General features: G+C 53.7%; 1 protein-coding gene across 1 annotated transcript; it reads left to right on the top strand.

The window, feature by feature from the left end:
• Positions 1 to 9,202: 9,202 nt before the first annotated feature.
• On the top strand, positions 9,203 to 12,569 carry RPS18 (ribosomal protein S18). Its single transcript, XM_065415516.1, is given in 6 exon segments — positions 9,203 to 9,373; positions 10,013 to 10,111; positions 10,842 to 10,928; positions 11,269 to 11,370; positions 12,019 to 12,110; positions 12,458 to 12,569. Coding segments are annotated over 6 exon segments (627 nt in total). The 3' UTR covers positions 12,534 to 12,569.
• The last annotated feature ends 1,001 nt before the right edge of the window (positions 12,570 to 13,570 follow it).

Genomic DNA, 13,570 nt, shown 5'->3' with positions numbered 1-13,570 from the left:
GTTGTTACAATCGGCCGGGGCGGCTGTGTCCCCTCTAAAGAGAACTCCAAAAGACACGGAAGCAGGACGGCTCCAAAGAAGGGAAGATCCAACTGCCGGACGCGGCCACTCCGGGCGGTAAGTGCGTTTACCTCCTGGGTTTGAGGAATAACGCCCCCGAAGTGTGGGTTGGATGGTAGATACCCTCTAGGCAGCCTGTGTAAGGAAGGGTATATTGGCATTGTTGTATTCTGTGTATACCTTGTTATTGTGTTGTTGTGTTGTTAAGTAAATAAGGAATGGCCCATGTATAATTCCACTAACTCTACGAGTCCGTGGGCCATTCTGGATAATTACTGGGACTTAGAAAAGCCCCAGGGAGTGCTCCTGTTCATAGGAGGAGTAATCTTGTTTTTCCTCTTAATGATCTGCTGGAAACCAAAAATATAAAAGACTGTGATTTTATTTATGTAAAGTAACATTGACCAGGTCCGAGGCTTAAGCTGACTTCAGCCGCCCCAAGACTCCTGCGAGGGGAAACCCGGTGACCAGGATATCTTGATTGCAAGGGGGGTCAGCCGAACCTCGTGACCAAGTGTCTCCCTAAATTAGGGCTAGAGCCCTGTCTTTTCCTTATCTCGAAAGTTGGATAAGAGCACGATGGGGTCCGGACAGAGTACCTCTTCCGGGACACCCTTAAGATGTATGCTAAATAACTGGAAAAGGTTTAGAGACCATACTGATTATGGAATTGCATTATGTAAGGATAATCTTGTAAAGTTTTGTACTCTTGAATGGACAACATTTGGGGTAGAATGGCCTGAGGGGGGGACACTCAAGCCAGAAACCGTACAGGCAGTACATAGTATTGTGATCAGGGATGGGCATTGGGACCAATACCCCTATATAGACATCTGGCAGGACCTGGTGGCTAGCCCTCCCCCATGGTTGCAAAAATGTAAGGCAAGGACCATTAAAACTTTACTGGCCCGTGACCCTATTAAGAAACCCTGTCCTCCTGTTAAGAAAACTTGCCCGCCAGCTGTAATTCCTTCGGCCCCCGATCCGATGCCTCCTCCTCCCTTGTACCCTGGCCTTCCCATTTCCCCACCCCAAAATGGGGGCCCCTCCCCGCCTCCTCAGGGTAACGCTTCAACTGTAGAAATAAGAAAGGAATCAAGTGACCCTTCACCCGTAAAAATTGAAAAGGAGCCGAGTGACCAAGCAGGGGATGAGTCAAATAGCCAAGACTCCTCCGGAGAAGAGTCCACCCCAAACCCCTTACATAGCCCGATAGCTAGTCGCACAAGGGGCAAGGCTGGCTCCAAGGACTGGGACATAGATTCCACTTATCCACCTGGGGAAATGAAGATAAAATTTGTTAGTCCATCGGGTAAGAAGGGTGGCGTAGTATTTCAAGCACCCCTTCGAGAGGTTTTGGACCGCGGTGGTGAGCTTAATATGATATATGTTCCCTTTACCACTAGTGACTTATATAATTGGAAGCAGCAGAATCCCCCGTTTTCGGAGGACCCCGCCCCACTAACTGCGGTATTTGAGACCTTAATTACGGCTCATAATCCTACCTGGGGCGATATGAGAGTTGCGCTTAATACTCTATTAACCGCAGGAGAGAGACGCCTGGTTCTCTCAAAAGCTCGCGAACAGTTACTTGAGCAAGGGAAAACCTCGGCTGAGGTGAATGATCTGCTGCCTGAGAGCCCCCCTGACTGGCCACAGAATAAAGTTGGCGAGCCTAAACATAGAGAATACGCCGCGGCCATAGTACAGGGAATGAAACGTTGTATCCAAAAAACCCCGAATTGGTCCAAGCTGTATAACATAAGACAGGAAAAGAACGAAAATCCAGCTGCTTTCTATGAGCGGCTCTGTAATACTTGTAAAAGATACACAGACTTAGATCCTGAAAGTGCTAGTGGGAAACAGGTACTAATTCCTCTCTTTATTGGGCAATCTTATGAGGACATTAGGAAAAAGCTGCAGAAGCTGGAGGGGGCGGCGGGCAAAAATATAGAGGAACTGTTAGTAATTGCCATGAAGGTTTATGATCGAAGGGATGATGAAGAGCGAAAGAAAGGGGCCCGCGCCTTGGCCATGGCCCTGAGGGGAGGATATGAGGAAAAGGGGGGCAAAAGTAAGGGACGGACAGGGCCACTGGGAAAGGGAAAAGGCCCCCGTCTGGGTCGGAATCAGTGTGCCATCTGTAAGGAAGAAGGGCACTGGAAAAATGAATGCCCCCAACGACAGGTTACAGGAAAGGAGTGTAAGGATAGAACTCCGCCCCTCCCTATCTTCTACTACAATACAGGACTCCCGGGGAAAGAATCCTCCCCATAGGGAGGCCGGGGGACCCAGCGGCCCCTCCTGGCAGCACAAGCCGCCAGCCTGGATCCCACGGTAAAAATCAGAATAGAGGGCCGCCCAATTGAAGCCCTTATTGATACTGGGGCCACCCTTAGTTTGCTCCCCCTTAATAAGGCTCCCCGAGGTAGGGCTCAGGGATGTGCAATGGTACAGGGGATTGAGGGACAAACTACAGCTTTGGAAAAGACTTTGCCTCTCCTCGTAAAGATAGGGGACCATCAGATTTCCCATCAGTTCGTTTGTAGCCCCTCCTGTCCCATAGCACTTCTTGGACGAGACATCCTCACTAAGTTACAGGCAGAAATTTCATTTGATAATGGAACTATGGAGGTCAGGCTTCCTAAGCAACAAGCCTCTAACTACCAGATGGCACTTGTGAGTGCTAGAAACCTCTCTCTGGAGGGTCGGGGGAGGGATGAGAACCAGCTGCAAGGAGTCCATTCAGAAGTATGGGCAGAGGAGGGAGGCGTAGCCCGTGCCAGAAATGCCTTACCGGTGCATATCCCTCTTAAGGAAGGGAGCAGCCCGGTTCAAATTCGACAATACCCCCTTAAGCTAACCACTCGGATTGGGTTAAAGCCTCTTATTCAAAAGTTTCTGCAGTATGGGTGGCTCACGGAAGGTACGTCCCCATATAACACCCCAATAATAGGAGTCCCTAAACCTAATGGGCAGTACCGATTGGTTCAAGATCTAAGGCAGGTTAACAAACTAATAGAGGCCCCCTATCCAGTAGTCCCAAACCCTCATACTATCTTGGGACAGGTCCCTAAGAACCATAGCTGGTTCTCTGTGATAGATTTAAAAGATGCTTTCTTTTCTATACCCCTTGATGAGGAATCTCAAAGGCTGTTTGCCTTTGAATGGGAGGACCCAGATACTCACTACAAGGCTCAGTATCTTTGGACTGTGGTCCCCCAGGGACTTACTTGTGCACCCGAGATTTTTGGCAGCCAGTTGAAAAGGGACCTGGCTCCGTTTCTGGCTAACCACCCCTCATGCAATATAGTTCAGTACTGCGATGATCTGCTTTTAAGCACTGAAACAGAAGCAGCCTGTAAAGAACAGACAGTAAAACTCCTTAACTACCTCGGGGCACAGGGGTATAAGGTTTCAAAGGAAAAAGCTCAATTGGTTAAACAACAGGTTACCTTTCTCGGATATCATATATGCCAAGGGAAACGTAGTTTGGGCAAGGAAAGAATCCAGGTTATACTTGACAGCCCTGAACCCCGGAATCCCCGTGAGTTAAGGGCTTTCCTGGGCTTGACTGGCTTTTGTCGGCTCTGGATCCCTGATTATGGGGGAAAGGCTAAACCATTATATGAATCCTTGACTAAGGAGGGTCTGCTTCACTGGACATGGAATAGGGAAATGGGAAAAGCATTTCGAGAGCTTAAAGAAGCCTTGGTTCAGCCTCCAGCTCTAGCCCTCCCAGATCCCCGGAAACCCTTCACCTTGTATGTTCATGAAAGAGGGGGGGTAGCAGCTGGAGTCCTATGCCAAAGGTCGGGACCAACATGGCAACCTATTGGATATTATTCAAAGGTGTTGGACCCTGTCGCCAAGGGGTGGCCTGCCTGTCTACGGGCTGTTGCGGCCACTGCCCTCCTTGTCCAGGAAGCCGAAAAATTGACCCTGGGTGGGGACACTGAGGTTGTGGTCCCCCACGGGGTGCCTCAAATACTGGGAACAGGCGCAGGAGAAAAACATTTAAATCCCAGCCGACATACTAGGTATGAGGTAGGGCTTTTGCTGGCCCCTAACTTAACTTTTAAGACCGTTAGCTCCCTTAACCCAGCTACCTTGCTACCTGATCCCCAGACTTCCCGTGGGGCTAGCCCCACTCATGACTGTGTTGAAGTCTTGCAACAGGAAACTAAACCCCGCCCTGACCTTTCGGACTTGCCTTGGCCCAATCCCGATATCGAGGGGTATGTTGATGGATCTAGCTATATAGTGAACGGCAAGCGGTTTACTGGGGCAGCGGTAGTGATTAAGGGCAAGGGAGTGCACAGGTTTAAACTCAGCCCTAATCTATCCGCTCAAGCAGCAGAACTAGTGGCCCTTATAGAGGCTCTCCGAATGGGAACCGGGAAAACTCTTAACCTGTACACTGACAGTCGTTATGCCTACATGGTGGTGCATGCGCACGGAACCCTATGGAAGGAAAGAGGGTTTATTACAGCTTCAGGCCAAAAGATTGCACACGGAAGTCTCATTAAAGTGCTTCTTGAGGCACTGATGCTTCCCCTCCGGGTCGCCGTGATACATGTGCGCGCCCATGGGAAAGCCCCTGAGCCCGAGCAGCGTAGGTATAATCACCTAGCTGATCAGGCTGCGAAGGAGGCCGCCCAAGACGGGGCCTCTTGGCTTCTGATGGTCCAGGACACAGAGGCTGAGGCTCCTCCTCCCCAATATACAGCTGAGGAAATTTGCCACGCGAAGGCTGCAGGAGCCAGGCAGATTTCCTCTGGATGGTGGAAATTACCAGGGGGAGAAATCTTTGTCCCTCGACCAGTGCTTCAGGAAATTCTTCGGCTTTTGCATGGAGAGGGACACATGGGGTCGGGAGCCATGGTTGATTTAGCTACCCGATCCCTTAAGGGGCTGGGCATGCACATGGAAGCTCAAAGAATTGTCAGTAATTGTCCTGTTTGTCAGCGAACAAACCAAAAAGGGTGCGGCCCTCCTGCCCCAAGGGGAGGACGGCCCTGGGCTGCTTTCCCTTTTCAGAGATGGCAGGTTGATTTTGCTGAAATGCCTCCTTGTAGGGGCTATAAATACATACTCGTGTTTGTGGATCAGCTCACTGGATGGGTAGAATGTTATCCCACTGGACATTGTCAAGCCCGAGCTGTCACTAAGGCTTTGTTACATGAAATACTTCCTCGCTTCCATCTCCCCGAGGTAATTGAGTCTGACCAGGGGAGCCACTTTACTTCACAAGTGGTTCAGCAGGTTTCTCAGGCCCTCGGTATACAATGGAAATTGCATACACCCTGGAGGCCGCAAAGCTCAGGACAGGTAGAAAGAATGAACAGAACTCTCAAGGACACTCTTACTAAAATATGTACAGAGTCCAGTTTAAAGTGGCTCGATGCTCTACCACTTGCCCTGACCCGCGTTCGAAGGGCCCCACGTAAGGGTCTTAAACTTTCACCCTTTGAACTGGTCTTTGGGTTTCCCCCCCGAGTACTTATCCCAGGATTCCGGGAAGATGTAAACTGGGAAGTGGGGAACGATTCTTTATGGAAACAGGTATCTGGGCTGCAATCTGTTTTGTTACAGCTACATCGATACGCGGCATCTTTCCAGGCCCTCCCCTTGGATCAGCCCGTGCATCCGTTCCAGATTGGGGATCAAGTCCTTATCAGGAGGTGGAAGCGTGATCCCCTCACTCCACGTTGGGACGGCCCGTATACTGTCTCGCTCATCAGTCAGACTGCAGTTAAGATCCTTGGAAGCGACAAGTGGACACACCATACACGGGTAAAGCGTTTTCTAAACCCTAACAAGGAAAGTCAGGAGAACGAGCCAACAGAAGAGGACACCAGCCCTCTGCCCGCCCTGGCACCGGAAGCCCGGGGTGGCACAGGCGAAGACTCCATCTGGGAGTACCAAGGATTAGACGGACTAAAGGGACTGTTTAAAAGAAAGAAGCAATGAAGTCATTTATAATATTTCTGTTTATGTATTCCCATTATTGCTATGGTTGGGAAAATAGGTTTTTACAATTAGGGGAAACAGTAGCAAGCTCTTTTAATCTTAGTAAATGTTGGGTATGTGGGGGTCCAGGAGGTTTAAATGAATGGCCTTGGGTAGCTCAGCCGGTGCAACCCAAATGGTGGGTCAGTAACTTAAGCATAGTACACGAAGGAACGGGAATATGGACTGAGGATAGTAGTCCCTGGCGACTCTATTCTTCCGGAATAGGAACCTTTTGCCTTAACCGGTCGAGGCAAGGGGGAGTGTACTTAGGAGAAAGCAAATGTGATTGGACTTTATCCCTAGGATACGATTGCTATGATTCCAACTGTAACACGTATGATTGTTCCAGGTACCAAGGACGATGGAACCATACCCATGTGAAACTTTCTAATAGTAGCTGGGTAAAATGTTCCTATTGGCGTCACAGGGGCAAAGGCTGTGAGGCAGTAGGATTAGACGGGTTCTTTGATGCTCTCGTTCTAAGTTGTCAGCGAGACAATACCACTAGTAAAGATCATGTGGTACGGTGGTATCAGTGGGCATGGCAGCACCATAATGGGACCCGGACCTTCTTCAATCATTTTTGGTCTAGCACCGATAAGCCCGGACGAGGCTGTAATTGTATCTGGAAGGCGGGGGCCGGAGCTTGGAAATGCCACTACTGTGACTCAGAAGGTGAACCTACCATTACGGGAGCGCCTTTTCGAGCTGGCAATTCTTTATATTTTGACACAACATTGGAGGATTCTGAAACCTGGGATGGTCCCTTTGCTAAAGGGACTTGGGCCCTAAAAGGTCACTATTGGATCTGCGGGCAATATGCTTACAGAAGGTTGCCTCCAAATTGGACGGGCATATGTTATGTTGGGTACATTAGGCCCCTGTTCTTTTTGCTACCCCAAACACTGGGAAATAAGTTGGGAGTCAAAGTATATGATGACCTAGTTAGAGAAAAGCGGTTCGTGGACTCCTCTTTAACCGCCGGGAGTTCCCAAAAGTGGGGAGCTCAGGAGTGGCCTCCTGAAAGAATTATAGAACATTATGGACCAGCCACTTGGAACCCTAGCGAGTTAATATCTGGGGCCAGGGAGCCTATTTATAACCTAAACCGGATAATTAGATTGCAGGCTGTTCTGGAAATAGTCACTAACCAGACAGCCACAGCACTCGACCTTTTGGCTGATCAGTCAACCCAAATGAGAAATGCAATTTATCAGCACCACATGGTTCTTGATTATTTGCTGGCAGAAGAAGGAGGAGTCTGTGCAAAATTAAACGAGTCCAATTGCTGTTTACAAATAGATGATAATGGAAAGGTGGTAAAACAGCTAACAAAGGAAATGAGAAAGTTAACCCATGTCCCAGTCCAAACTTGGGGTGGGTGGGACACAGACTGGTTTACCTCCTGGCTACCACAAATAGGATGGCTCCGAAAGGGTTTCCTCCTTGTTGTATTTTGTATCGCAACCCTATTAACCCTAGCTTGCTTTGCTCCTTGTTTAGTTGCATTAGTTAAACGCATGACTAATCAGATTGTATATCAGCGAATGATGGCACTATATCAACCAGTAAAAACGGAGGACTGGGGGGTCTAGAAGCTCTCAAAATGCTTTTAAGGGGGGATAACTGATAGAGAAATAGTTAAAGACAGCTACTCGCTCGGGGCATTCCTTTGCTTATCACCTCAGTTAATCCATACCCTCTGTTTATTATCCCAGTTGATCTCTGCATGTATGTAATCTCTCTTAGATACACGTACACAAAAATACCTAGGGGAAAGATGTTAAACAGACCCCTAGTATGTCCAAAAAGGAATTTAAGAAATGTATACCGTTGCACGTAAACATGTTTGTACACTAGTATATAAGAGGGCATTCTGAGCCAGTAAGGTGTGTCTCTTTCCTCTGGCAGTGGCCATGATAGAGCACCCGTCAGCTGATCGTAAATAAACACTTGGTGCCCGTATCCTTGTCTCCGTGCCTCCTTGGGGTAATTGAACAAGCTCCAGGGGGAAACGAGCCGAATTGGCTAACACATGTCACCTCCATATTGGGGCACATAACAAAATTCATTCCGCACATGGGTGGGAAAAATGAGAGGGACACTGGTCAGCGCGCAGCGAGGGTCGCTAACGTCACACGGTGTTTAGGAAGTTCAGGATGTTGCATGACAGAGGCCCGGTCACCAGGTGCTGCAGCCCCACGCGCCAGGCCAGCAACCTCATGCGCCGGCTGAGACACAGGACGGACGCCACCGGGTCCGGATGGGAGGGGCAACGTGGGGGCCTTGGCAGCGGAGTCGGGGGGGGGGGAGCGCAGAGAGAGGGAACAGAGCGGGGGAGGGGCAGAGGTCAGGGGCATGGGGGGAGGAGGTTCAGGGTGGGGTCAGAGGTTACAAGGATCAGGGGTCACATGAACAGGCATGGGGGCGACAGAGTGGGATGAGGTCATGTTGGGGTCAGGGTGATCCAAGCAAGGGCCTGAGGTCACTGGGGTCAGGATCAAAGGTCACAGAACCTTCAGGCTCCCACATTTAACACAACACTTAACGGGGTCACATGCAAACCCTTCCCAGACCCAGAACCGCCCCTCAGCACGCTGGGGGGGGGGTAGATGACAAGTGGGGGCCAATTTGGACAGCAGGGGGCGGTTCCCCACTACGGGCCTATTTTGAATGGGACCGGAAGTGGGGTTCATGGGGACCGGAAGTAGGGCTGGGGGGAACCTCACCATGCCGTCCTCTTCTTCCATCTCAGTCGCCCGCAGTCCTAGCTCCTCATCGGGCCTCAACGCCGCCATCATCCCCGCCCCGCTCCTTCTTTCGCTTCCGCCGCATCCGGGCTTCCAAGGCTCACTTCCGGCCGTGCGCCTTTAAAAAACTACAACTCCCATGATGCACCGGGTGGGCGGGAGTCTACCGGAAATGGGGTAACAAAGCCCCCCTTTAGGGAACGTGAGTGGGTGACTGGCATGAAAATGCCCCCCGGAATCGAAGGGGGTCAGTCCCTATCCAATAGGGGTGATTTAATCCCATAGGAACCTTCTGTCATGGGGCAGGTTTCATACCCGGACCGCACATATTGTTGCCCAACCCGGTAGCGGTGTCCCTAGTGGAACTCTGCGGGAGGATGACCGGAAAGACTACGGAGAGAACCGGAAGTCTGTCTGCTCTGCCGGAAGGTGAACTGCCCTGACCGGAAGTTTATCTGCCTGTAGGGGGAGTGTCTATAAGAGGCAGCGCGTCACTTCCTTTCTCTCTTCCGGACGGGGTGAGACTAGAGCGCGGAGTAGCCGCCATGGTGAGAGCGGGAGGGAATCTGGGTTCATCCGCCCCGGGGAGGGGGGCAGCGGGGCCGGCGGGGGCTTGTCCGAGGGGGCGGAGCCGGGGCTTTACGGGGCGCCCCCCATTTCCCGCTGGGGGCTCCCTGGGGAGCCGATAGGGGGCAGGAAGGGGCCTGGGGGGAGCAGCTGCGATCAGACCTGGGGGGAGGAATGGAGGGGGGGGATCGGGGTCCATCCGCCCCCAGCAGGGGGCAGCGGGGCCCGCCAGCGCTCCCTGGGAAGGGTAGAAGCGGGGCTTTGCGGGGAGAGGAGTGGGGGGCTCCAGGGGAACTGGCCCGGGGGGGTGGGGGGGGGAAGAGGCTGGGACATGCTGGCTGCTGGGGAGTAGGAGGGGGTTGTTGGGGGTGCGGGAAGGCTGGCTGCTGGGGGGGGAGTTGGGGGCTCCAGGGGACTTGCACTGGAGACCAGGCTAGTATGTGGGAGGGTGGGGGGCTGGCTGCTATATATAGCAACCAGGTCTGGGGGGTGCTGCATCCTGGAGGAGAGGGTTGGGGCTGACCCCTGCCTTGTGGGGAGTGTGTCCCTAGTCGGGGGGCATTGATAGGGGGCAGTTCTCCTGTGCTGACACACACACACCCCGTTCCTTTTCTCCGCAGTCTCTTGTGATCCCTGAGAAATTCCAGCACATCCTGCGAGTGCTCAACACCAACATAGATGGGCGACGGAAAATCGCCTTCGCCATCACCGCCATCAAGGTGAGGGGGCTGTGGGGTATCTCCCCCCCCCACCCCCAATGGGGCATGGCTGGGTGTCCCTGCCGTCAGCCCTGGGATTTCTGTACCAGAGAGAGAACGTCAAAAACATCCCAGTGCCTCTATGTGCATCCATGGGGCGCCCTCCCTGGGGAGATGGGGTTCTGCTGTAGGTGCCCCATCTAAGACTTAGGGGTCAGGGCTGACCCTGTGTGGTGGAGCGGGCAGGCCGGCGGAAGGAGAGGTGCTGCACAGCTGGGATGGAGAAGGGGGTCAAGCTCCCAAAGATTCTCACGCCTGCAGTTAGCCTGGGGAACTCCCTGTCACAAGGTCTCACTGAGCAGGGTGCAGGTTTAACCCACACACCTCCGGGGTGTGGTGTCTGTCCCATCTAGTGGCACCAAGACCACTCAGAGAGAGAGAGATTAACGAGTCTGCTCTACAGCCATCGCTAACAGCCCAGTGGCGTTTAGCTCATGCAGTATAGGCCCCAGGTTCGATCCCACGGTCTGTCTTACATGGGCAAGGGTGGGGGTGTATATGGAGACATGTATGGGGGCGGGGTTAAAGCTGGGCTGTACCATGGGTGTCTCTTGAAGCAGGTTCTTCTGTCCTGGTGTGTGGGGGGGGTCTTGTTCTCGGCATCAGAGACTGAGCTTCCTGGGCACTTTATGCGGCGGGTGGTACTGAGTCCCCACCCTGGGGCTTTCTTAATGTTTCTTCCCCCTTCCAGGGTGTGGGTCGGCGCTACGCCCATGTGGTGCTGAGGAAAGCAGACATTGACCTGACCAAGAGGGCTGGGGAGCTGACTGAGGATGAGGTGGGCAAGGGGGGAGGGCAGGGGTGGTCTCTCTGGGACCATGGGGGGTGGCACTTGTCTCAGATGGGGTGGGGGGGTCTAAGGGAAGCTGGGGTCTCTGGGATGAAGGTGGCATGGCTCTCACTTGGGGACCTGGGTAGGGGGCTGAGGCTTAGGGTGTATCTGGGAGCCAGCTGAGGGGTGTCTGGTGGGGGTGGGTTTCTTGTGGTATCTAGTTGGAGGTTGGCGTCAAGAGCGTGGGAATGTCTCGGAGGGGGGAGGTCTCTCTGGGGTGAAGGAGGGAGGTCTCTCTGGGGTGAAGGGGGCCCCCTGCCTGACCCCATCTCTGTGCCCCCCACAGGTGGAGCGTGTCATCACTATCATGCAGAACCCCCGGCAGTACAAGATCCCCGACTGGTTCCTCAACAGGCAGAAGGACGTCAAAGATGGCAAATACAGCCAGGTGAGAGCGGGGTGCGGAGCCCATTGCTGGGTGTGTGTGATGTTCAGAGCAGTGTGGGGCTGGGCTCGTTCCTCCCCCCACTGCAGGGGCTGCTCTGGGGTCCCCTAGGCAGTAGGGGACTTTGTCACCCCAGTGCGTTGGGGGGGCACCAGCCCATTGGCTGTCACTGCAGAGTTAACAAGACTCCTGTCCCAGCATGCACGCCCTCGGCACTCAAGAGGGGCGGATCGGGGGCTTCTGGCCTCCCTGACTCCTGCCGTGAGGATGAGGGGAGACGCCATGGAATTGAAAGGGGACAAGTTCAAACCTGCTACAAGGAAAGACTTTTTCATATGTGCCCTGTACTTAGCCTGTGGAACTCACTGCCACAGGATGTCGCTGAGCCAGGTTCACAAAGGGACTGGCCATTTCTGTTCATGCTGACAATGGGCAGGGATCTCAGACCTTGTGCTGCAGGGCCTGAGCCGATCTCTGCTGATTCCAGATCAGGACGAGCCCTGACTTGGAGTAGATTGTCCCACAGCTGCTCCTGTGGGGCTCTGCCCTAGCTGGTGCTGGCCCCTATTGCAGAGGGAAACTGGGCTGGGTGTCTCTGAGCCAGTCCAGCTGTGCCTGACCTCCCCATCCCCATGTCTCTCTCCTCCTCAGGTTCTGGCCAACGGGCTGGACAACAAACTGCGCGAGGACCTGGAGCGGCTAAAGAAAATCCGGGCGCATCGGGGCCTACGCCACTTCTGGGGGTACGAGAGGAGTGAGAGCTGTGGGGGTGGGAGGGGTGAATGGTGGGACCTAATGAACTGGGGTGGGGCCTTTTGCCTACTCCCTGGGAGATGGGGGTGGGGGTTCCCTTCATCCTTTGCTGTGCAGTGGGGACGGTGGCTGAAGATAAAAGGGGTCATTGGGCTGGATAAGGGGAGGGGGAACTGGGCGCAGAGCCTTTGCATGTGGGTGTAGTGGGATTATGGGACGATGCAGAGCTGGGGGTGCAGGGCCATAGGGAGTTGGCTGGGGGGTGGATTCAGAGTTGGGGGGCAGGTCTGGAACCGGGCCAGGGTCTGGTCCCATCTCACTCCCCTCTCTCCCCCAGGCTGCGCGTGCGGGGCCAGCACACCAAGACGACCGGGCGCCGGGGCAGAACCGTCGGTGTGTCCAAGAAGAAGTAGTGTCTGCCCTGTGTCTGCAATAAAGTGCTGTTCTCAGAGCTGCCTCCTCGCGCTGTGTGTGTGGGGGGGGATCTTTGGGACTAGGGAGTGACCCCCAACGGGGAGAGATTAGGGGGTTGTCATCGCCTCAGTGGAAAGGCAACGGGGAGGAGTAAACGTGGGCACAGGGCCCAGCTGGGCAAGTATCATTCTGGCCTGGGCCCCAAAGATGGAGGGGGTTGATGTGGGGCTGAGTCTCAGGGGGCCCTTTCCCCCTGTGAACTGGGTAAGGGTGGTCAGTGCAGGCCCCAGCGGGGTTGGGGCAGGAGTGCGGGGTTCCATTCTGCATCCTGCACTACCCCCAATTGGGGGTGGGGTACAGGAGGCTTCCTCATGGCCTGTGTGCAGTGCTTCAGACCCTGCACCTCGCCCCATCCATGACTGTGTCCCCTGAGGGATCCCTGCATAAACAGCCCCCATGCCCCACCTTGGGCAGCTGCAGGTGGGTCCCTGTGTCCAAATTAGGGGAGTGGGTAATAATGAATATGGTTGGTCACTAATTTAGCAGGAGCCACGGTGCTTGGTAAGATGGCCCCAGAGAAAGTGTTTTAATTAAGCTAAATCTCAATGCACACGGCCATGCCACGGGGCACTGTCCTGGGACAAGGGGGCTCTGAAAAGGATGTGGGGGTCATGGTGGATAATCAGCTGCACAGGGGCTGCCCGTGTGAGGCTGGCCAAAAGCGCTCACGGGATGCCGAGATGCAGAAAGGGGAGTTGTGAACAGAGAGGTTATTTTCCCTCCGGAGGGGGCCCTGGCACGGCCGCGGTTGGAATCGGGTGTCCCGTTCTGCTGCCCGCAATTCCAGAAGGCTGTTGACAAGCTGGCGGAGTCAGAGAAGATCCGTGAGAACGAAGAGAGGAATGAAAAAGGCCGTCCGGCGCTAGGCTCCGGGAGGTCAATGGTGGGGTTTTAAATGAGGATTGGCTGCTTCTCTAAAACGAATTCTGCACTAGGGGTTAGGGTGGGGCCAGTCACTGCCCTGGGGTCAGACTAA

The sequence above is a fragment of the Emys orbicularis genome, chromosome 13, assembly GCF_028017835.1.
Source record: "Emys orbicularis isolate rEmyOrb1 chromosome 13, rEmyOrb1.hap1, whole genome shotgun sequence".
In the NCBI taxonomy this organism is placed as follows: domain Eukaryota; kingdom Metazoa; phylum Chordata; order Testudines; family Emydidae; genus Emys; species Emys orbicularis.
The sequence above is the reverse complement of the archived record's forward strand: the minus strand, read 5'-3'. Positions and strand labels throughout refer to the sequence as shown.